The 26,718-nt window shown below is 28.4% G+C and overlaps 1 protein-coding gene across 5 annotated transcripts in view; it reads left to right on the forward strand.

The window, feature by feature from the left end:
* KrT95D (phosphofurin acidic cluster sorting protein KrT95D) overlaps window positions 1-26,718 on the forward strand; it is a 526,961-nt gene that overhangs the window by 458,948 nt on the left and 41,295 nt on the right. For all 5 annotated transcript variants that reach the window (XM_075365986.1, XM_075365989.1, XM_075365987.1 and 2 more), the window contains exons 7-8: window positions 6,317-6,425; window positions 9,459-9,632. In XM_075365986.1, coding sequence (XP_075222101.1) covers window positions 6,317-6,425; window positions 9,459-9,632 — 283 coding nt within the window. The remainder of the gene's footprint in view (window positions 1-6,316; window positions 6,426-9,458; window positions 9,633-26,718) is intronic.

The raw sequence follows: 26,718 nt of genomic DNA on the forward strand, positions 1-26,718 counted from the left end.
CTGAAACAGAACTTTCTAAGATTTGTCTGCGCCTTTCTAGGAAACTGATAAACTGATCGATATCCGGGAAGGTATCAGTCGATATGGTGGATTCCCAGGCCCGTATAGTTGCTTGGTCTAATTGCTGGACAAATAATTGGGTTAAAACAAATTCTGCATAATTAGTCTCGAGTTTTAATGCCTTTAACGCATTTATATTACTCGATATTGTATCAATAAAATTAGATATGCCAGATGCAGATTCCTTTGGAATACTCTGAACATTATGTATTTCACGAGCATGTTTTGAAGCTATGAGTCGCTTGTTGGCAAACCTAGTTTCGAGTAATTTCCAGGCGACTGTATAATTATCAGCTGTGACCGATAAGTTTTTGATTATTTGTAGTGCGGGATCAGTTAACGATGATGTCAAGTAATGAAATTTTTGAATTACCGTTAAATTTTCGTTGTCATGAACTACTGCACAGAAAAATTCACTAAACCTTAACCAGTCTTCATAGGAACCATTAAATTTCGGCAAATTTATTCTTGGAAGAGTAATAGATTTATCATTTTTATGAATCCTGCAAATAGAATTTCTAGACGAACTAGATGAGCTTGGAGACAATGATCTATGGCAGTTGGAATTTAAGATTTTTTGTAACTTTGATTTAAGAATAAGAAATATTTCTTCCACTTCTTCCCTATCTGCTTCTTCACTTTCGTGGTTAAGTTCTAAAAGGGTTTGCACCTCATCATATTTATGCCAAGTTATTTCTAAATGATCCAGTTTGACCTTTACTGAATCAAGATCTGGTTTTTCAGAGTCTAGAGACTCTACAAATGTTTTTATGCGCGTAATAGAGCCTTTAAATGTACCTCGTTTACGCCTGTTTTGTTTCATTTGGGTTTCAAAATCTGTTGTAAGCATCTTATTACCTATTTCATCATCTGTGTTTGGCATTTTAGTCAGTTTGAATAATACAAGATGTAATCAATAACAAGTTTGAATAATTGCGATAAGGAAATAATGATAAATGAAAGGAATATAAACATATGATAAATAGGTTTGGTAGTTTTAAATTGATAATGGTAATTTGTAAGTAGGGTTACGTAAGGATTTGAGATAAGCAAGGCGTACGTACTGATGTAAATTAAATAAGGATAATTAATGTAAACAGGCATTAACAGATTAATAATAATGTTATAAGAATGGCAGTCAGCTTACCGATAACGCCTGACACGTCGATGAAGTAATGGGCTGCATCGAATGTAGGCTGCATCAACACTGCCGACGTGATGTCTGGAGATGGCTGAGTATTAGTAATATTCTGTAAAAATACAGCTCCTAATTCATAGCCATTGTTCCGTATTTGAATAACAACACAAATACAAATACATAGAAATAACTACACAAATAGATAGAATGATAGTCTAAGCTTAGCATCATAGCACTAGTCACTTATGATTCGAAGAAACTGGATCGTATTTTCCTGATAAACATCCAGTCGGTTGACCAATATGTTTTGTGTTGATAGTTGAAGTTAATATAAAGTGGACTGTAGAATTAAACACTTTAATTAAACATACTATGATACTAATAACTTTACTAATAAAAGAATATTGATACATTAGTTGGCGACTCGGCCGTATAGTATGGTTGCTCGTAGCACACTAACTTATTACTATATGATACAAGAATAGTTCACTCTTCTGCTGCAAGGAAGCAACGCAACAAATATCCTTCACAATTTTTTTAATTCTTTTCAAAAGTCTTATAAAAAATTAAACTTTCATACCTTCCAATAGCTTGTAAGAAGTAATAAAAGATTACTGATAAAATTTAGTTTGAAATTACTGATAATTTACATGCAATGCAAGATGTAAAAGTTGGTTCTTAGAGAATTTTTAAAACTTATAAAACTATGTAATATTTTATAATTTATAAAGACATGAAAATAAGTCTACAAAATTATTTTTAAATAAAAGAAAATGTATTAATGAGCAAAGAAAATGTTTCCAATTTCCTAAACAGATAACTATGCAATAACTGTTTGTTCACGATTCAGGTAAATCATGATTTCCTCATTCAGAAGAGGAAGGAGATATACAGTGGAATGTGTAAGCTGTATACAAAGGCATAGCTTGTCAGCAATTGGCAGAAGAAATAGGATCAGTTGAAGAAGAGAACATGGACCCATAGGCTGATCCTGGACCTCCAGAGATGGCTAGCCAGCACACATGAGAAACTAGGGATACAAGCTGATCCTTACCAGTCATGAGTGTTTCAAGGCATACCTTCATGTTCAGATGGTGAGAACCTCTGTGAATTGTGATTATTGCAAGGAGGAGGATACTGCAGAACACATGGTATTCTTATACAATTGGTTTCTGTAGCGTAGGGAAGCATGCTGAAGTGAATTTGGTGTGCTTGCCCAGAGAATCTCAGTGGGACTGTGCTGCAAATTGAACAGTCATGGTATGCGGTGTCCATGGTGTTGGTTACAGGAATGTGGAATTCCTCCTGAATCGCCCTTGAGACTGTGTTCATAACAAAGCAAATCTGCCCTCAAGATGAAAGTAAAAAAGAAAGAAAAGATAAAAATCATGACTTATCAATCAGTCCCCAGTGTGCACCATGCTTCAGCATATGGTTTGTTTTTTGAGGTGGAGGATTCCAAGCATCATTTAGAATAAAACAAATTCAGCATATAGGAGGATAGGCTAATTTTTTCAGCAACAGAAGAGTAGGCCTTAACTCACTGGGTTGGTCTAGTGGTGAACCCATCTTCTAAAATCAGCTGATTTGGAAGTCAAGAGTCCCAGCCTTCAAGTCCTAGTAAAGATAGTTACTTTTGTACAGGTTTGAATACTAGATTGTGGATATCAGTGTTCTTTGGTGGTTGGGTTTTCAATTTATCACACATCTTAGTAATGGTTGACCTGAGGCTGTACAAGACTACACTTCATTTACACTCGTACACATCATCCTCATTCATCCTCTGAGGTAATATCTGAATGGTAATTCCTAGAGGCTAAACAGAAAAAGAAAGAAAGAGCCGGCTTTAATTGTGGAATGCAATATGATATTTGAATTTTTTTTTTACAAAGTTATAACTGATTAAAAGTAGGTTTTTTCTTTCATGGCAGAATTTCAGTGTGATATAAAATTTAAAAAAGGAATGTATAGTGAGCTGTTATGTGCTAAACTAACCTGACTTGTGTGCAATTCAAATAAGGTATTATGTGGTGATTATAGAAAACCGTTTCACTTATCATGTTGCATAGTAAGCCTGGATCAAAGAATGATCCAGCATTCTTTGAGAATGCTGAATCTTTGCATCATCATTGTTTAAATTCAGTGATCTACAGGAACTTACTTATTAAATATGGCTTTGCCCAATGGAATTTTGTTTGTTTCACACCCTGCAGTTTTCAGAATGATAAACCTGGAGTTGAACAGTTTAATTAATCATAGTTAATTTTTTTTAATAGTATCATCAACTCTCATTGGTCAGATAGATTTTCATTTTAAACGGAAAAAACATCAATTTGCCTAAAAAATTGAGTATGAATATGAAATAATTTTCTTTAACAGAATGCTAATCACAAGCAAAAAGTAATAATAACGATAGATATTATTAATTTTTTATAAACATATTTTTTAATTTTTTCTCCTCTATTAAAATATGTGCTACATTCTTCACAGCTAAAAATATATACCAGATGTTAAATATAAAAATATTAATAGTAGAATAAATATATGAATCTAAATTATTACTTGAGGATGACATTTTAAAAACTGGAGACATAAGTTGGGATAAGGTCAATTTATAAACAATTTACTAATGAGATAATATTAACTGAAACAACCTTAATAAGGTCTCACTGTCTATTACAATAAAATGCTGTTAAAAAAATTGAGATTTATGATTCATCATTAGTTGTATTATACACCTACGTTATACACTCCTATCTTATACGCTGTACATTATTTGTTTTTGAGTAGTCCAGTTTTGGTGCACATTTTTAATTTAAAAAGTAATTTAAATATTGAAAGTAATTTAAAAATATTTTCTTAAGAATTTAAATTACTTACAGATGAAGATTACAGTTTTGATTTACAGATTTTAATGATTTTTTATTTTAATTGTACTTTATTTTTAATTTATGGAGCGGATATGTTGGTCAGATTTAGAGTAAATGTTGTTTAATATTCATAGTTGTTATTGTATATATAATGCGTTGTTATGTAATGTGACATGAATAAAAGATTGTGAATAGTATGTATATATTCTATTTAAATAATATTATGTACTTAATTATAATTTTATTTACAAAGGAAGTCAATTTAAATATTATTTATGTGAGATGCATTATGCATTATAAAAATATATGTGTTTAATTTTATTATTTAATTAATTATATTTAATTTTCAATATATTATTTGTGTATGTTTATAAATGTTATCCATAAATGTAGTGATTTATCTACTATTTTATCACTAAATGGATCTTGCAAAAAAATGCAGGTATGACTTTTTATCTGTCATTATTAGTTTTTTATTTATTTGTTAGTAATTTTTACAATGTTCAGAATTTAAGGTATTTTTCTTCTCTGCTTAGATTTTTTCTTTTTGTAAATTTAAATTGGCCCTTGCTGCTGAGTTGAAATATTGTATATAATGCATTGTTTTATTTCTGCCTCGGACTTTATGTGTGTGATTTTGTTAAGCGTCTGAGGTACAAAGGGTATAGATCACAGTTGCTTTCTGTAAATGTAATGATGTTTACTATACAGTCATTCCCTGTGGTGAACAGAGTGAGAATGTCATTACAGGGCTGAATATAATCTGAATTTCAGTGGGGATTTGACTTACTGATATCCAATTGTATATTTAGCTAAGTAGGAACCTATTTCACTTATCATGTTACATAGTAAGCCTGTCTTTAAATGCTGTGTCTTTGCACCATTGTTGTTTAAATTCAGTTTGAATTTAACAACAATGAAGATGAACGCAACAATCAACGCAAACAAAGATCAACGCAAGTAAGTTCTACAAGAACTTACTTGTTAACTCTGTTGCGTTGCCAATTGAGATTTTCTTCATTTCACTCCCTGCAGTTTTCAAAGTGATAAACCTGGAGTTGATAGGTTCAATTAACCATAGTTAATTATGATTTGCAAAACAGTTTTTTTAATACTGTCATTAGTCAGATAAATTTTCATTTTAAATGGAAAAGAATTCGTTTTCCCTAAGAAATTCAGTATGAATGTGACATAATTTTCTTTAATAGAATGTAAATCACAGAAAAAAAATAATAAGTCTAATAATACTTTTATATAAAACTATTTTTTAATCTTTTCTCCTCTATTAGAATATGTGCTATATTTTTCACAGCCAAAATTATATACCAAAAGTTAAGTTGAAATCTATAAAACACTGGAATAAATTTATGAAATTAAATTATTTTATTTTATAAAAAAGTAAAATTTTTCTTCTTCCAGATTTACAGGAAGTTCTTAATCTCTTAAATGCTTCTACACTTGCAGACTTTCTTTTAAAGCTGTAAAATATGCAACTCGTAGTTCTGTGAAAAATTATTTAGTAGGATTAGTGTTAATGTGATTTTATGAAAAAGCCTGATATGTAGAACTATTAGTTAAATGTTTGTCCCTCCACTGGTGCTGAATGAATATAAGTGTCACTGAAGCATCACTTTTCATGTTTTTCTGTGAATTTTTTAAGTATAATATAATTTTTTACTTGTTTTCTGTTATGTGGAATGATGATGTAAATTATCTCCACAAAATGCTCTAAACTTATTAGCTGGAACTAGCAAGGTAATAAGTTTTTAAATGTAAACTACAGACTATTAGAATTAAATAAGTGTTAAACAGGTATTATGGGTGGTAACACTTTAATTATTAAACTAATTAATGATTGATAAAACATAGCACAATTGTAATAACTTAAAATTATCATGCCTTGTAATGACTGATTGATCTGTCTTTTATGCTGCCATTCAAATATATGTCAGTTTAAGAGTTTTAATAAACAAGAATGGGAAGATTAATTAACTTTGAACTCAATATAGCAGAATGTTAGTTTATGTGTACTTAAGACGTAATAATTTCACTTTTGTATTTGTGTATGTACTCTGGCGTGAGAAAGAAAATTCATGTTAGCTAATTAATTTTGTAAAATATCAAGAAAGTTTCAAAGTTACACTTAGAATTATTGTCTAAGTTATAATTAATTTGCTTCATCTTCAATTGTATTTTTTAATAAAACTGTCAACTATATTATAAAAATCTATGTGTTTTATGTTTTCAGCAAAGGAATTTAAAACAGAAGTTCATCGCTTTGTTAAAGAGATTCAGAGTTAGTGAAGATCTTCATGGGTTGGCATCTGATCGGGAAACAATTGGAAGAAAACTTTCTGGTATGACAAAATAATTTGAAAGTTAAAAAGTGTATTATGTGATCACATTTTTAAATATAATTTTTTTTTATTGCTGTTAATCGCAATAAGCAATCGATTGAATATTTTTAATACATAAGCAAATGGCAAAGATTCACTGATCTTGAGAAAAATTGGAATTAGGTTCCAAGTAATGTTTATATAGATTACTAAAAAATTACTGTATCTTTTTTTGGGTTGTTTTCAGAAATAATTAATAATTTATACACTAAAGTTTTCTGATTTTTGTATTATAAAAAAGGTTAATTTGCAGTTGTTAATAGCATCGTATAGGAATCTGTATGTGGTAAATGACAAAAAGTAATTAACAAAAACACAAGGTATTTCTGTTATAATTGGTAATAATAAACCATTTTAATTTTGGTACTTAATTGGATGGCTGTAAATATATGATATGTGTCAAAAAATTGTTTGTGAATACAAATGAATTAAAAGATATATGTTGTTATTAAGATAATAATTACTATTATCTTTTCTGCTAAGATTACTATAGTTTCTATATTGAGTACTATATACCTTTCTTAGACACAATCACTTGTTGATGTGTTTTGGAACCACTTCATTGTCAAAACTTATTTTACTGGTACTTTAAAATTTCTGTTAATCTTTATATAGCATTTAGTCAACTCCCCTCTCTACATTTGATGTCATGCCTTATATGACCTTCTGATTTATATGTTATTAATGGGTACATATTTTACTAAACATTAGTTCATGAAGAAAACAGTTGATCAATCACTTTTTTACTATATCCTTGTAAATGTATTAGTAGATATATATATATATGACAATCTTTGCTATTGCACTATTTTAACTTTAAGTAGTTATCACTTTATTCTACTTGAAGTAAACCCCATATTAATGAACTTATTTCAAAACCTCTTTCGGGAAAATCCAATAAATTCAGTACTATTAAGTGAAAATCCTGTCAGTTACATGCTTATTTCACCTGATAAGAAAATGCTTGATTTTTAACATAATCATGCCTATGTTTAATTATATCTTTCCTCACTTGTGTTTATATTTTCATACATATCTCATTTTATATTAGGTAAAACAAATAATGGTACAATTATATTTTTTTTTTTTGTAAACTGTGCTTGATTTTAGAAAAATTATATACATTTTTAAAAAGAAAACAATAAAATTGTGCCTTTAAATTAATTGCTGGTTAGGAAGAATCAAGTCTCTTCTTGACTTTTACTAAAAACCAATCGAAACTATTTCTATTATTCATTATGTATAAAAATAAAAAATTCTAAATAAATAAGAAACTAACATGTTATACCCTAACATTTACAAATTTCTGAGTTTATTTACTGTTAGTGGATTCACTGTTAGTGATGATACTAATATATATACGCTATTAGTAGATGCCCTACAACTGCTGTGTTGCTGATCAAGACATTAGTTTTGTGGTTTGTCTTCAGTTTGTTTAAAATAGAAAACAAGAAGGCACTCAAAATGAATTTTAAATAATTACTTAAAATCTAAAACTTGATGGTCATTTTAATTGTTTAACAATCATCATTATTAGTAATTAGTGAGGAATTAATGAATAAAAAGTAATAAATGAAAGTATCTTACGGAAAAAATTATAATTATGAAAAAATAAACAATATTTATGGAACATCTCCAAATCTCCAAATTATTATTTCTACCAGCGTGAATAGAATAGAAATGAAGAAAAGTCATTGTTACCGATGTATCATTTTAGTTAATCCTGATTGAAAAAAGTTAGCTTAAAACAGGCTTTCAGTCTAAGCCTTTCAAAATCCAACTCAGATTGCCCACGCTTTATAAATAAGATAAAAATTTATCTTGCTAAAGATAATATTATGGATCATATACCAGTCAAAGAATTATCTTGTCTCTTGAAAAAAAATTAATTGGTGATAACGTTTAATTTTCTTATGGTAGAAAACTTTCACAAAATAGGTTTTAATAAATCTATATTGGACCCCTACCACTATTCAACAATGAAGTTTCTCCATCATTGTCGATAAAGTAAGTTTCCCTACATATCTGTTTAATAATTTTATATAAACTGTGTTTATTGTGGATATTTATAAAACTCTTGCTTTTAATAAATTAATTTTGTGACCAGTTTCAAGCAGTGTTAAGCTACAATTGATTTATCCAGTCATTAAGCAGTCTCAATTAGGTCTAGTTTAAATTTTTTCTCTTAGTTTGCTATATAAATCCTAAATTAATAACAATGATTGTCTTTTCAAATCAATATTAATATTGATTCAAAAGTACCCCTGTACTTCTGATGGGTTTAATTTCATGTAAACTGTTTTTGAGAACAGTGGCCAATTTCATGGGTATGGCCAGAGTAATGTTGTTTTTGTTCATGCTTTATCCCATCTTACTTTTCTATTATTCAGAAGAAGGCTGTTTAATTGTATGTCTGTGTGCTGTCAATTGTTTTTCCAATATAACTACTTAATTCAGCTGGATCATTAATAAAATCAATTTCTCTGTGATAATCTTTGTTATCTGACTGGTTACATCTGGACCTAGTGACCTGATGTCACTTAGTTATCTTTTTTTCATACATTTATCTTCTTTATTTATCAATTCTTTATCGACTGATGATTATTGTTTAACAATCAAAGTGGTCATCTATTTTTGGAGTTTAATTTTTTTTTTGTGAATGGTTTTTTAGTGTTTTCTTATTTTCTAGTTTGCAGTAACTGTTTAATTTATTTCAACAGCGCAGCTGTTTATTTGTATTCAATTAATTAATATTGTTTGGGTAGGACTTGTAGGTGATTGGGGCAATAGTGCTTGTTCTAAAACCTCTCACTCCCTTGTTTACTGCTGATTATGATGCGAGGCAACTGTGCTCCATTATTAACCCCTTCATCCCTACCCTTTCACTGAGTTATGCTTTAGATTTTGAAAAGATTTTAATTTTAACATGTAGTTCTTATGTCTCAATCAGAACAAGAATAATTATATGATCACGTTTTTATGATTTTTTTGTAGGCGGTGATATGGATCCTGCAGATATTGAAGATCTTTTTGAAGAGTTAGAAGACTTAAGTGATTCTGGCCCAGAGGTTGATACAATGAGCATATCATCAACTCCTAAACCATCATTAAGGCCATTTTTCTCTAGTAGTCGATCCCTTTTGCACGCTGATTCATTGAATGTTCCAAGTAAGTAAGCGATGTATATAAATGTTTTGTAATAATACTGCTTGCTTGCAGTACATGTGCTTTATTCAAAGTATTTTGATCATCTTAATTGTATCTATATTTATTTATTATAAAATTTCATTTATCTGATTAATGACCTGACTTAATTGACGTGATTTTATCGATCCAATTACAAAATGGCATAAAAACAATTCTTTTATCTTTACATGATATTTATTATAATTATATTATTAATAAATAAATTATAAAATATCTCTTTTTTAAGCATAGACTACTAATAAAGCTTTCAAGAAAATAATTATCATTAAGATCATTTTGTGATAAAATTAAGACTGTGTTAAAATTATAATTATAATTAGTTCATTGATCTGATATTTTACATTTCAGAATTTAAAAGTAGTACAATTTTATGTGGGTAATGAAATATTTGCATGTATATATGTAATGGTTGGTATTCTATAATATTTGACATTTATTCATATGTTAAGTGTATTTCAGATTAATGTATGATGGTTTTTTATTTTTTTGCAAATTCTATCATTATATGAAATACTTTTTTGAAATATAATTATATGAAATACTATAAACTGTATGGAAATGTAGTAATTACACTTGTACAACAATTTTGGCATGGACTTTGTCATTGTGAATTGTGGTTTTGGTTTCTCTTCTAATAGAAGCCTGGAAACTAGTTGCTAGATTGATCCAAATATTGTCATCTAAACAACTGCTTCAATCTTAATGAAACCATCTATGTTAGCTAATCTCGTGTGTCCAGATTTGTTACAAATGCAAATGTGTATGCACATATTCCTGTGCATAACATGCATGTGCATATTTTATGTACATAAACCGACTAAAAAAATAATTTAATTTTAAAAGAGATGTCATTGAAAAAGTAATAAATTCATTGGATCTAATCTTTGGTATAAGACTTATCCTTGGTAGTGGATCCTTTACACTAGATCATCTGGAGGGATAGGAAGTTTGTCAGTGATTGTTATATTCTTAATTGAAAGTGTTTTTCATTTAGAGCTTCTCAATTAAGTATTTTTTTCTTAACAGAAAATAATTGATTTTAATACCGTTATTTCAGAAGTCTAAATATTTCACGTAAGGCATTGGTATGTTGTACCTGTTCATTTTTGTGAGATATAAAAAATGTTTTCTTAAAAATAAGATAAATAGAAAGAAAAAAGCTGGTATAATTATATGTTAATTTAATGAAAAATATATTTTAAATTCTGTTAATATAAACCACCTGGTACAGAATACTGAGATAAGAAGTATGTTACCTTAATTTTACCATGAAAGTACTTTTTCAGGATCCCTCATCCTCAATCATGATTGAAATATTATTTAATTGTTTATTTTAGAATTGAGGATGATGCAGAATCCTGTGAAAGTACTTTTATGGTACAATTAAGGTAAGATATGTCTTATTTCAATATTCTGTACTAGGTGATTTATATTAATAGAATTTAGAATATAATTTTTAACAGTATAGAGCAATAATATGAATCTTAAAAAGATTAATTTCAGTAAAATAATGTAATATATATATATATATATTTATGTATGTGTGAATTAATTATTAATCAAAGTAGCTATTTTAGTATCATTGAATAATTCTCCTACAAGATACAATACATAATCAGGCGATGATTAATATTAAAATTAATTAAAAATATATAATAATTAAGATAATTTTATTAGGTGTTTAACTAAATACTTTGTAAAAAATTTGTAATGATTATTTTAATTATTAAAAAAAATATAAACCAATGATGATTCAGATGTTGAAAATAATTCTTTTTTTAAAATAAATTTGAATAAAACATATTTTACTGTTAAAAATTAGTTAAATATGCAGTTTCTGCTAAAACCATCTCTAAAACACGTAAAAAAATTCTTATGTATGCCACCAAGTATTTAAAATTTCTTTTATATATATTTACATTTGAATTATGTACATTTTTTTTTAAAGTTTAATCAGTTTGTTCAAAACATATCTTTAAAGTATAACACAAAATAATTACTGTCAACAGATTTTATTAAAAGTAAAAAGTACTTTTAGTAATTTATTTAAAAAATTTTTATTATAGTTGTTATCTGTTCAAACATCTACTGGATCTTTTCCGTTAAATGGAAGCATTTGAATTTTGTTGGGAATAGTGTAAATGTGCCTCACTATGGGAGATAATGACATCATAGCTGCATGGCGTGTCACCACTGTGCCATAATTAATTTATTTACAATATTCCATTCCTGCGAATCATTCATGCATCAAAAAATGAAATCATTCATGCGAATTGAATCCTTCTTTCATTGTACTCATTCATATTTTTAATTTTGTATAGTGTATGTTTTTTATTAAATAAAGTTAAAAATACGCATTTGAAAAAAAAAATAGTACTAAAGAAAGCAATAACATTGTAATTAATCAAGTACTGAATAGTAATTGCTCTGACAATGATCTGCCTTTGCTGATTTGCAGCCAGCAGGGGCCACTAACTGCAATGTTGCCAACAATATGCAATAATGATGTCATTCCAGCTTATAGAGATGTGTTTACATTACTCCCAGAGCAAAAACGCAAATGCTGCCACTTAATGGAAAAGATCCTATCTACTTCAGAGATATTTGTAGATTTGTAAAAACACATCTTTGATGAAAAACAGTCAAAATTTAAAATGTTTAATCAATAATTTTTGTGTAATTTAATATGAAAAATATGTTTGCATATACATAATTTTTTTTAATGTTAAATTTGTGATAGTTTTTCCCTGAAGATATCTTTTTTAAAAAAGCAAAATGCATACCTAAGGTCAGTGTTTTAGTAGGTAACAGTATAAGAATTTTTATATAAATTATTATTTATACTTACTTATTTTTAATAAAATTTGTTGACATTGTTTATTTAGAAGTATTCATTGGGATAAGTTTAGTTGTTCCTCAACCAATAATTAGATACTTAATAACCTCAACCAATAATTAGATACTTATTTATAACTGTGTTTAAAAATGTTATGTACGTCATTTGTTTATGTGCTTGTGTATATGAGTATACACATCTCTGCTGCACGTTATGTATAACAAGCTACATTGGTTTTGGATTTCATTTCAAATAAATTTTTTCAGTGTAGTAAATATTTTGTTTATTTTTAATTTTTTTATAATTTTATTCTTTTGTATTCTATCTTTGTTTTTTATCTTTCAAAACCCTTCTAAAATCTTGAATTCAGATTGTATTTTTTCTGGTAGTGAGGTATTTTAAAATAATTTACTCTTAAATTGAATGTTAATGCATCTGAGATGCATTAAAATTATAAATTTTAATTTATTAAAATAAATTAATATCGGTAAAACAACCATAAATATTTTAAGGTAAAAAATTATAATAAATAAATAAAAAAGTATTTTATAGCTGATGTACCATTAATTAATTTGGATCTAAAATTTGTTTTTTTTTTAATGTAGTTTATTAATGTACTACTGTTATAATAGGGAGATAATTTTATATCATAAAGAAATATTTATTTTAATTTTATAACTATTATGGGATTTCTTTCTTAATTTTTAATACTTTTTTTATTGCTTTGAAATGTGATAAATTTTTTTTTGTGTCTTATTTTTATTTAATGTTTTTTTTTTAAAGTTTATCTCATTAGCTGGAATTTGCTACAGTTTTTATTACAACAATATTGAAGTTAACTTGAATGTTGTAGTTTTAAATGATTATCAATATTTAAACTGGTAGAACAAGACGTTAACTATGAAAGTGCTGACATTACAATAAAGATGGCAAACATTTATTTGTTCATTTATTTCTATTAAATTAAATACCATTTAATATTTCTTACCTTTTATCCACTAATATTTGTTTTAACTTGGTGTGCATTTATCTCAGCTTGGGTTTTGTGGAACCTTTGAATGAAGAGAATGGACCTCTATTTTAGTGTTATAGTCATAATCATCCACCCATAATTTGTTACCGATTATGGTGTGTCAAAGCAATTTTGGTCAAAGTAATTTTTGGGGATATATTTTGCTTGAATCTTTTCTCTTAATTATAATTGTTATTTGTGAACCACATGAAATACTGACCTCTGTGGCAGCTTCCCTAATAGTGATTTGAGGATTAGTCATGATTTATTTCCTTTTTGCCACTTTTTCATCTTTCATTGAGTTTGCTGACTGTCTTTCTTTCAGTTGCTGATTGATCAGTAACTAATTCATGATTGTCTTTGAAGTATATGTATTTTATAAACTGCTCATTCCTGCATAAAAGAATTACCAAAAGGCTTATGAAATAAATTCACTATGGTAGATTACTTAAACCGAGTTTTTTTAGAAAAAGTGTTTGCTGACTTGTTTATCACTTATAAAATAATACGCAATTCCTAAGCATAACAAAACAGGTTAACTCACCTGGTTGTCAAATCTAAATTATCTTGTGGATAGATAATTAGGTATACTGACATCATAGAAAGTAAACTTTTCTTTTACGTTTACTCATTTGTAATAAGGAAGTAAAAAAATGTTTTAAAAATTCATTTTATTTTGTATTTTTACCTAAAGTATTATAAATTTGTTTGTTCTGTTAGTTTTGGTGTAATGGTTTTATTTTTTGAGTGGCTTCATTGTATGAAAAGCTTTGTTTTTTATTAATCTGCTAGTTAATTTATTGATTACTGTGCTGCTTCTGGTTTTAATAAATCTCTTTTTTAACACTAACAAATAACAGTTTTATAAAACAATGTTGTGTATAATGTAGTTGTGTTTTATTCTTTTGCAGTTAATAATTAGTTTGTATGAAATCATTTCGATAAAGTAGGGTTTATTCTGAGATAAAACTGAAAAAGAAATTTGATTAAAATTTGTTAATATTTTTATGGATTTTATATTGTTGAGTTGTATTTGTAGTGTTTTTTTAGTGTTGTATAATACATTTATTGTGTAAAAATCATTTTTTTTCTATATAAGAGAATTTATTTTTAAAGTATTTTGAGTTGAATTCCTTTATTGTTTTTATTTTTTATGTTGAAAATATTAATGTTATTCGCACAATTTCTTATCAGAACTCTTAGGTTTTTATTAAAAAAAGAAAGTAAAGAACTGGTTAATTTTGCATCAGTGTATAAAAGCGATATAGCTGTTCTATTTGTTTTTTTGCCCCTCTGTCATCTCTTGCCTATTTCATTTTGACTCCGAATTTGATATTTCACCATGTCAAATGTAATATGTTATAATGAAGTCAACACTTCTTGAATCTAGGGAATTAGTGTGTAAACATCATTATCTGGCTTTTCATTGTACAGTGACTTTTCTTTAATCTTTATTCTTTAAATAGCAAACATTTTGTCTTTTCTGTCTTTTAAGTTTGTAATTAACTTTACAAGTCTAAATCATAGCAAAAAGAATATTCGCTATTGGTGTTAGAACTAAATTTCTAACCTCTGTAAATTTACAGAATACATTTCTGAATTTCGATAGCTTGTATGGTATATATATTTTATGAGTCTGCTTTGTTTTACACCTTAGAAAATTTGTATATTTAATATTTTCCTACTATTTAGTAAACTTGATTTTGAAGAATATTATTTTGTCTTTTTTTTTTGAATTCTTATTTTCTAAACTAAACTTTTTTTCATAATCATTATTAGTATTATACTAAGCTTATTTTATTACATTGACGTGAGATTTACTTGGTAAATTTATGAAAATATTTTGGTAATTTGCAATATAGTATATTAGTCAGAGAGTTTTCATTTATTTATTCAGGCACTACTTTCCAATCATTCTTTATACATATTTAACAGAGGGCCATTATTGAGATACTTAGGATCATGGTTTATTTGTATATTGAAATTTCTAAGTTTTAGTTGCCTTCAATTAATCAATGGACGTTTTAGGTTAGTTTCTTATTTATTGCTAACAAAATTCTGTTTACTAATACATATTTTATTTTTCTAGGCAGGAGCCATCTAGGTCAGAAATAATTAGGAAATAATGAAACCTACAAGCTAGCAGTTTCTTGTTTGTGTGCTGTCTGCTTATATTTTATGAAGATGCTACATGATTATTCCCACAATGCACTTCAGCTAACCCCTTGTTGTGTGTTCTGTCCATTGTTCTATTTTAAATTAATATTTATTATTTTGTTGTTTTGTTAATATCAGTGTGTGTGTGTGTGCTTTGCTTTGTATTGTAAAAAATATATTTTGTAATGCATATGCTGTTCGCTTTTTTAATTTTGTAATAAATTTAGTTCATTCTGAATTAGAGGAAGGCATACTATTTTTTTCTGTTGAAAAGTAATAAGTTTTTTCTTATTTCCATACTTCTGTATGTAAACCAATCATTGATTTGTATTCATTGTATTTTAAGCCTTTCAGTAGTAACATAATTTTAAGTATAATATTTTGAAATTGAGTGGTATTATGGTTGTAACTTTTTCATTTAATTTATACTGTTATTCATAATGAATTTGCAAGTAAGCATCATAACAATATAATAACAAGTTATTAACAACAATAATAAAAATTATAACAGTTATTACTTATAATTTTTTGGCTATGTAAATGCTTTCATGATAATCACTACTCTGTGAGATACAAGAGCTGTTTTTTAAATAAGGTCAATTTTTTAATAGAAACAAAACTAGTAAAGATACAGTCAAAACCTTTTTTTACTTCACTCTTTACACTTTATGCTACTTTTGTGCATAATTACCTTGTTTGTTTAATCATTTAACATAGCGTTTTACTAAATTGTTTATGCTCCTGTTATCAGTTGCCTGTGAAGACACCAGTCTTCAACCATTGCTTTCAATTGTTCATCAGTGTAAAACCGCTGACCGCCAAGAAACTCCTTCTGGTAGTGGAACAGATGATATTTTCTCAGCACAAGGTCCAGGCTGTGCAGTGGGTGGTCTTTTGCTCCCATCCAAAACATCTGATTAGCTCTAAAGTTTGAGCAGCAGAATGAAGATGTGCATTGTAATCAGCAACAAAACTCCAGATAACAGTAGGCCACGTTGCTTATTCTGTATAGCACGCTGAAGCTTTGTCAAGGTCTTGGCAGTATGCAACCAAATTTATTGTTGTCCTTTTGGGCATAAAATTGACTAACAGGACATAGATGTCTGTCTCAAAATACAGTTGCTATAATCTTGCGTGTTGACATTGTCTGATGACAAGTGCGGTCCAAAAGTTCATCTCCTTCCTTACTGTATCGAGTCAAAAATGTTAAGCACTAGTCATTCTCCTTTTTTGATGTTCTTCAGAAAGCAGCCTGTGAACCCATTGCAAGCACAGTTTTTTGAACTTCAAGATTTCAGAAAATACATTGTATATCATTGACCTTGAAATTTGTGGGAATATCATTTCCATTTTGGAAATCATGAATCGCTAGTCTTCACAAACTTTTGCATCAACTTTGCAAACCAAATCATCTGTATTAGGCTCGTAAACTCAACATATCTGGCGATGATTGTTCATTTCTGACAAGTTCCTTGTGGTTAAAAATCGTATCACAAACTGTACTTCACAATCGGCGGGCTGCTCAATTTTTTGAAACATTTCAACTTCACAGTATAAACCATAAACAGTGACATTATGACTGCAAATGGTGTCTACATTTGTGCAAGGTGCAGGAGCCAGGGTGCAAGTGTGTTTTGTCAGCTGCGCAAAATTTACATAGCTACAGCCAGTTGGACTTTATTTAAAAAATAGCCTCATATATCAAAAAATGTTTTATGGAAAAATATTAAAATAAAAAAGAAGGATGTTTCATCTCCTTTCATTTCTTTTTTATTTTTGATGTAGAAGATGAAATATCCTTCTTTTCTATTTTATTATCTTAAGATATAATGTTTTTTTGGTATGTCTGATGAAGTAGTGTTCACTATAAAAAATGTATAGACAAAAAATTACAAGCAGTAAGTGTTATTATTGTTGATAATAGTTTGTTATTCACAAATCCAAAACTTAATATGTTTAATTGTCATCATCAAATTTAATGTGATAAAATCAGTGTTGTAAATTGGGTAATTTCACTGCCGGGAAAATAAAAATTATAGATTATCTGGTATCATATTATAGACAGGCATATTTCAGTAAATTTTTTAGGATAAAATTAAATTAATATCATGATTTAACTAATTAGTAGATTAGTAAAACTTATTAATATCCAGAAAATGAAAGTGTGATGATGCTAACCTCACAGTCAATTGATATAGCGATCAGCATGCTAGATGCTGGCTTTTAATTTAACTAGTCATGAGACCAATTGCTGTGGGATATCAAATTATTGAATTTGATATATTTTTATTTTAGTTTTTTATTATTTCATTGTCAACATTATAAAAAAAGTACATATTTTACTGATTTGAATCCATTTTTACCCATTGATTGTCAAGAAATAGAAAGATCTCCATATCATCTTCTATTATTCAAAAATATTTTATTCATTTATTTATCCAGAAAACTACTCTTAACTGTTTCTTTTGCATTTATTGAGGAAGATTTAATGTATGCAAGGAACCAGCCTGTAACTTCTGATCATAAAGAAGGAGCTGCCTCCTAGAAGTGATCATACACTTCTTTAAGTACCACAGCTTCCTAGTTGAGATAAGATGCTTGACCTCCATTGGGTTAATGTTATCACTGAGAATTAAATATTCAACCCTCAATACATGTTTGGTTTCCAATCTGTGTTCTTGCTTGATTTGGATACCTAACCATCTGACAGGTTGATCAACTTAACTGCCACATACTACTTGAAGGTTATATGTTATAACTATGCAGAAAGGCTAACAGGATTTTTTTTTTATTGATCCCATGTATGTTGAATGATGTTGATGGACTGTATCAAAGAATCACATTTCATTTAACTAAGGCTCTTGGGTATACTCCTATGACCTTAGAAAAAAAATGATCTGTAACCGGTTAAGTGCCTGTTGGATAAATACATTAATTGATGTTGGGTGCTATTCCTGACAAGTGCCTGGAATTTTTGTTTTTAATAATCATTTCTCATTTAAATTATCTTCTACAATAAAGCATATATATAAATTCATGACTGAAGTCAAAATAGCAGTGAAAAAATTGTTTATTAGTTTTATTAAAAGCAGTACTTTTCACAAAAAGACATTTCAGATGACTTGTATGTGTCAATGTATATTTAAAGGGTAGGCAAAAGTTATGTTATAATTGTCAACATAAAAATTATATTAAATTTTATAATTAAAATAAAGAAGTATGGTAAAGTAGAATATCTTTATTACTTTGAAGAAAAAAAATGGGTCCATCATTCAGAAAGAACTTAGAATCCTCTCCATTCCTTTTTATCATATTTGTATAAAGCATTGTCAATTGTATAAAAATGAACATGATTATAACTGTTCACCACTGGCACTGTCACCATGTTTATTCTCCCCTATGGCCAAATGTAATTTATTTTGTTTCATTTCTTCTCAGTTTTTTCTTCCTTTTTTATTATGTTTATGGAAACACTTTTTTCTCTTTTGTGCTTACCACTAGTATTTCATTCTCACTCATCTATTCTGGGTTTTTAAAATTTTCTTTTTAGAGCAACTTAAAACTTCATAAATATTTCTTTCTACTTAAAATATATGTATTATATTTACAATACATCATTTAAAAAAAAACTAGTTTCTTATTTTGTATGTTAGGTTGTTATTTTAATTTTTAAATTGTGACGTATTTATAATTGCATCATTATGATTTTTACCCTTAATTAAAACTTCTAATTAAACACTGCAATTTGATTTCTTCTAGATATTTGTCATTGAAGAAAACATTTTTTTTTCCAAATATTATATATAAATTATACCTATTTGAATGGATTTACAATAATCTTTTTGTTTAGTTTCAATTTATCTTGGTTTGCATGTTATTAATTCACAACTGGCTTTATCATTAATTTATGTTTGCATGCGTATCTTTTATGTTTGATCTTTTTTTTATACTGGGTGGCCCATTAGACACAAGAACATCTAAAATTTGAATAATTTTTTGCAATTAATTTCAAATCTTTTCTTTCAGATTATTAAAGTGTAATTTTTAGAAATTCATTATATAGAAATTCACTATAGATAAAGTCACAACATTTGTGACTTTATCATGTGAAAATAATTTAAATTTTGTCTACAAAATCAGTGATCACTTGGGCTAATGTAGAGAGCTTACACTCATAATTTTTGAATCAGACAAAAACCATCTACACAATCAATTTTTAACTTATTCCATTAGTGTGAAGTACAGGAGTCTGTAAGTGATTTACCACATTCAGGGAAGTCACAGGAAAATATCGATGTATATGATGAAGCATTGAAGAAGAGCCTTCAACATCAATCTGAAGGTGGTCCCAGCAGCTGGACTTGGTCCAAACCTCGCTATAGAGAATTCAAAGGATGTTGAATATCTACCCATATAAGGTTTAGTTAGTGCAGGTACTAGGCATAGTTGATTAGCATATATTGTTTAGATCCAAGAATTGGCAAGGTGATTTCATTATTGACCTCATTATGTGTGCTGATGCCTACTTCCACCTAAACAGATTTGTTAACAAAAAAAAATCCAAATTAATAAAAATCCAAGACTAGTCCACTAACGTGAATTACAGCCCATAAAAGTAATGGTTTAGTTTGGTGTAAATGGATAAAGAATTCTTGGTCCTTACGTCATTAAAGATGAGATAGGAAATGCACTGACTGTCACTGAAGAAAGCTATTGACATGCTGGACAATATCATGCATCCCGCAGGCTAGGACACACCAGACGTATGTATGTTGGCAGCAAAATCGTGCCACTGCCCTGTAGTTCATCCCATAATGGAACTCTTAAGGCAGATTTTTGGAAAAAGGATAATTTTGCAAAACTCTGAAATCAGTTGGTTATCATGCTCACCTGAATTAATGCCTTCAGACTTCTTCCTGTTTGACTATTTAAAAGATAGAGTATACTGTAACAACCTCAGACCATTCAACAATTGAACATCAACATCGAAGGAAAAAACCAAGAAACATTTAGACAAGTAATGACACACATTAGAACTATTTAAAGAATGTAATTTTCAGAATTAAATAAAAATTATTTCCGTTATTTATCGTAAAAGCAAAAATATGAATAAATAGAAAATGGGAAAATTATTTTGTTTTAAAAATGGTCTACTGACATTTGGGCCACTCTATATTAACTGATTTAAAAAAAATTGCTACATCTTTCAACTATTTATAACCACTTTTTTTTGCATTTTAGGTATTTCTGAGTCGGTGATATTTTTCACTAGCATTTCTAATGATAGTGAACTTTGGATTGATAAAAAATATTAACTTTTTTTTCTTTAAAATATTCATACATTTCCTTATATGTCACAAATTGAATTTATAAAATCCCAAGAAATTATTATATTATAATTTTTTTTTATATAGTAGTTCTAGATTATGAACAATGCATTGTTTCATAGTAGAAAGGGTAGATAAATTTGCCCTTTATACTGTCTTTCTCATTATTTTTCGCAGTTTGACACTAATAAAAATTTTTAGGTATAAGATTGTTTTTTCTGAAAGTAATAATGTTCATCATGTAACCAGTCCCTGTGGTAAACAGGATGAAGTAACAGTACTTATAGAGTAGAATATCACTCGATTTTCGGTTGGCTTGGCATACTGATATGTAACACAATATTTGGATCTGTGAAGAAGGCAAAAACAAACCACTTGATTCCTCACATTCCATGATAAATCAGATATGGGATGTTTCTTATTCTTCAGAATGTCATATCATTTTCAGGAGTGAGTTGTGATTGGTGTCAGATTATATGTAATTGTTTGTTTATTGGATTTAACATACAAAGTCATCAAAAAAGGTTGGAGCAGTTTAAAAAAATTGTATCTCAGGAACTATTAGAGATAATCAAATGAGTATTTTTTTTTAAATTCACCAACTCAAAAGTTGTTTTACATACCTTAGAATGTTTCAATATGAGCTCCCAATAGTTGCTCTGCATAAATCTAGCTGATAATTGACTTCTTCCCAGATCATCTCAGGTGTAACTGCGGCAGTAGTCTGTTGTCTTAAATGTTGTATATCCCTGATGTTTTCACTGTAGACAATGTTTTTAATGTACCCAGATAGAAAAAATCTAGGAATGGGAAATCTGGGCTTCTCAGAGGCCAAAGCATAGGATCGGCCCTACCAATCCAATGATTTGCAAATCTTTCATTGAGAGCACATTGAACGCCTAGGCTAAAGTATGGGGGTGCACCATCTTGTTGAAACATTACAGCATTGTTACCTTCTTGTTCAACAAAACAAAGTAACAAATTGTTACTTTCTTGGTCAACTTGCAGGAAAACGTACAGTTGTAGCATGTCCAAATAAATATTCCCTGTGATTTTAGGCTCATGAAAAAAGGTCGGGCCGATGACACGATCAGAAATTGAACTGCACCACATGTTTATTTTTGGGGAATCTATGACATAATCAATAATTTCATTGGGTTGATTGATCTCCATACCCTAAAATTATGCCAAAACATTTGAAACAATGGATCTCCGCTGCTATTGCCACAGTTACTCCTGCGATGATCCGGAAGACATGGGCAGAAGTCGATTATCGACTGGATATTTGCAGAGCTTGTATTGAAATAATCTAAAGTATGTAAAAAAACTTTTTGATTTGGTGAATTTCTAAAAAAATTACTTGTTTGATTATCTCTAGTAGTTTCTGAGATAAGATTTTTTTAAATTGTTGCAACTTTTTTTGATGACCGTGTATAGATTGACTAGAAACTATGGTCAGATGAAAATGTGTGTATTGTATGTAATCATAATTATATATGGTTATAAGTAACAGATATCTTTAGTAAAACTGTGTTTGGTAGAAAAATTGATTAAGATAACTAAAATCCGAATAACCCAGAGAAATAGAACGTTATATATAAATGGATGTAAAATTGAAGTAAATTACAATTTTTGTATTTGGCAATTTTTATTCTAGTACTTTAATAACTTTATCTAATATGTTTTCTAGAAATAGGATTCCCTTGGCCTCATTCTGTTGTCAAGACACTATCTGGGTAATGTCTCATCAAGTAAACTTTTTTCATTTTTTGTTTTTCAATTTTTAAGGTACTATTTGAGAACACTTCATTAACAAGATCTTCAATTATTTCCCTCTTTTTTATTCAGACATTTCTGACATCCATATACTAATAGGCATTAGCTCAATGTCTAAATATTATTTATTGGCTCACTTTTATCGTTTCTTCTTAGAGCTTTCATTTTTGTTTTTTAAGTTTAATCTAAAGATAACTTATATGATTGGATGTAAAATTATTAAATTAAAAAAAAATAATAATAATACTTTCAACAAATGAGATAACTATGAATTAATAAACAAATAAATTATAATTTTTTGTAGGAGACTATTAAGCTATGAAGACTGATCCCTTGTTGGATAAGCAATTTAGTTTTGCATAATCTAATGGTAGGTTATGCAAAATGACATAACATCAGAATTTGTATACAGAATTAATTGTGCAGTATTTTACCTAAGATTGATTATTATAATGAAACAAGGTATGAGAGGTGGATCAAAAAATAAGTTACACCCTAGCTGTGTAGTGGTGGAGCCCTTTTGTGGTGGCAGCATTGCGTTGTCTTCACGCTCTCCCAGCAGCAATTCTATATGACGAGGTTTCATCCAACATGGAAGTGCATTTAGTAGTCCAATTTTTGTGGCCAAAAAATTATAATTGTGAAATTCATAACCAAATTGAGGTATATGTAGAGAATGCAGTGTCATGCCCCATGATCACAAAATGGTGCCAAATGTTCAGAAACGGAAGAACAAATGTGAGTGATGAACTGCATGCTGGGCATCCTTCAACTGCAAACATGACGGGTAACGCCCGTTGTGTTTGCAGTTGAAGGACTGCATTCTTTAACGGGGAATGCATAAATGAAATGATCTTCAGTAACCGGCGCACTAAAATTAGAGAGATTGCAAGTGAACTTAACATCAGTTATGGTAGTGTGTTTGCGATTATTCATGATCAGCTTCATTACCATAAGATGTGTGCACGCTAGTGCCACATCTGTTGACCGACAACTACAAACATCAACTTTCATGTCTGCTCTTTCCTTTCTTCAACATTATTCTAGAACTGGTCCACAGTTTTTGAAACAAATCATCACACAGGATGAGAGCTGGGTACTTCATTACACTCCTGAAACTAAACGAGCATCATATGAATGGAGACATATAAAGAGATATAAATTTACCGCAGCCAAAAAAAGTGAAAACATCCCTACATGTTTGAAAGATTATGCTGACAGTGTTTTTCGATTCTGAGGGAGTTGTTTACAGTGAATTTAGGCCCTGAGGAACAACAATCAATGCTGAATCTTACTACGATACTTTAAAAAAATTGTGTAAAGCCACTAAAGACTGAAAACCCAGAAGATTGAGTGATGGAGTCGTTTTTCTTTAAGGCAACCGTACTCCTCATTCAGCTCATGTGACAAAGAAGTTACTGCAAAAATTCAATTAGGAAGTGTGGTCTTATCCACCTTACATCCCTGACCTAGCACCCTACAACTACCACCTGTTTGGTCCTCTCAAGTGAGACCTGGGAGGGGAGTGTTTCACTAATGATGATGAACTGAAGGAAGCAGACCTTAAATGGTTGAAGGAAATTGGACAAAAATTTTATCAGACTGGAATTGAAAAACTTGACACAAGGTATGAAAAGTGTTTAGAAAAACTTGGTGATTATATTGAAAAATATATCGTTTTTGTTCAATAAAAAAAAAAAATTTGTCTTATAAATATGTGCTTGTTTCATAGCGGGGTTGTAACTTACTTTCTGGTCATCCCTTGTAAAACATTAAACAATTTTTTATCCACTTAAAACCAAGAATTATTGTGTTATTACAAGAAATTATATTGCAATACTGTATACTTCAAGAAAACAACAAATACAAATGATTTGATTTACCTACTCATTCGTATAAACTATTAAATTTTTCTGCCTGGAACAATCCATTAAAAAAAAATAACCATAAAAATCAGTATAAAGAAATGGCTAACTATATATATATATATATATAATTATTTTTTTTGGGGGGGTGGGGATTGACCATTTTTCATGATTCAAAGATTATTACTTACTCTATTGTTTATTTATATTATTTGAAAATTGTAAACTTAATAATAAAAAATTAGTGTAATATTTTTTATCTACTTTTTGGAAGGTGGAAATGTATTCATGTTAATGTCATAATAATATAAACTGTAAAGTAATATTGTGGATAGTTATTATGTTCATAAGTTTTCATAATAAATAACCATAGACACAATAAATAAGATCAGATTTTGATTTGCGATTCACATTGTGAATTTATTTTAAGTGTCATATTTTATTTAGTTTAACTTAATAGCAATATTAAGTTCAAACAGAAGTTTGAATTCTCCTAAAGTTTGCAAGATCCCATTCTCATTAAAGAAAATTTACTGTTTTGTGGTTTAAAGGTATAATTCATATAAATTATCAAATATGAAAAGTGAGTAATGATGTTCATCACATTAAAATGCTAGATTATTTAATTGGAGGAAACATCCATTTTGCATGGTTAAATTGTTTTTGATTATAATTAAAATATGATACCATGGTATAGATTGTAAAAAGTATATATAATTTTTTTCATGTCTTATATTATTAATATATACTCTACTTCCTGTAGTTTGATATTTTCAAAGCAGTCTTAACTAATCTCGATTAAAAAAAAAAAAATTAAATTAAATATCCAATAAATTTATTAGAAAATATAATGCAACTTGTATCTGAAATGATGCACACATTGTGCTGAATCTACTTTAATATGTATCATCATATAAAGAGCTTATTTTTGAAGAGTTATGAGATTTTTTATAAATCACTTGCTGTAAAAATTGAGTTTTATCTAGTATTAAAACTTGATCTTTTTTCTATTATGTTATCTCAGTTTTGCCCATTTTCAGCTGTGAATATGTATCAATATGCTACAATGTTGATAAAAAGATTATAAAAAAAATCTGTCATTCAAATTAATTTTAAAGATTTTTCTGATAATCAGTTTTATATGGTGCTATTTTAAAAAATTGTCTTTCTTAGCCCTCAGTAAACATAGAAATTTCTTGTTTTCTACTGTACCACACATTAAAAAAAAAAATGTTCTTAATCAAAAAGAATATTCTGGTAATCTGGTAGAAATAGCACAATCATTTCTTGTGAGTAGAAAATGCTGTAAAATCTTAATGTTAATGTCATTGAGGAATACAATAATCCCTTGTACTTGTTTAATTGAGAAGCTGCTTTTCTTTAGATGAATTGCATGAAGATTTTCTTTAAATAAAATTAGCTCATAGTAATTCAGAAAAAAAAAACAAGCTTTAATGCTGTATAAAATTATATATCTTTTTGTACAAGTTATTTATAAGATAACATTTCAGATAGTTGTTTTTATTATGATTCATATTATAGTGTAGAATCCTGGAGACATACTGATGTAAAAAAAAAGATATAAAATTATTAATAATGCTCTTCATCTTCCGACTATCAGCTAATTTCATTTTTTTATTATAAGTATGAATTTGTCACCTATTAAAGTTTATCAACTATTTATTATAAACAGGTTTTTTCAACTTACCTATTGCTAAAGCCATACATTCTTCACATATTGATGCAATTTTTTAATCCTCTTTGTTAAACCATCAATTCATAAAAACTATAAATAAAAAAAGTAAATATGGTTTAGAAATCTACTTTTGATTTCCTACGGTTGTCGAGTGCTGCTATCAGAAACACTCAACTTTACTGAATTTCAGAAAAAAAATTCTGTTGGTTTTCTGCTTGTGATTTGTTTGAAGTGGATAAATACGAATGTTCCCATTAGGAAATTGGGATAATATTTATAAAGTTAAGTAATAATGTTTATTATAAACTTTAATTATTGGCTGATTATTTTTTTAATATTGTTATTATTAATCATAAAGTGAGATTAGATTTGTCATTT

Source organism: Lycorma delicatula, chromosome 5 (genome assembly GCF_047948215.1).
Source record: "Lycorma delicatula isolate Av1 chromosome 5, ASM4794821v1, whole genome shotgun sequence".
Lineage (NCBI taxonomy): Eukaryota > Metazoa > Arthropoda > Insecta > Hemiptera > Fulgoridae > Lycorma > Lycorma delicatula.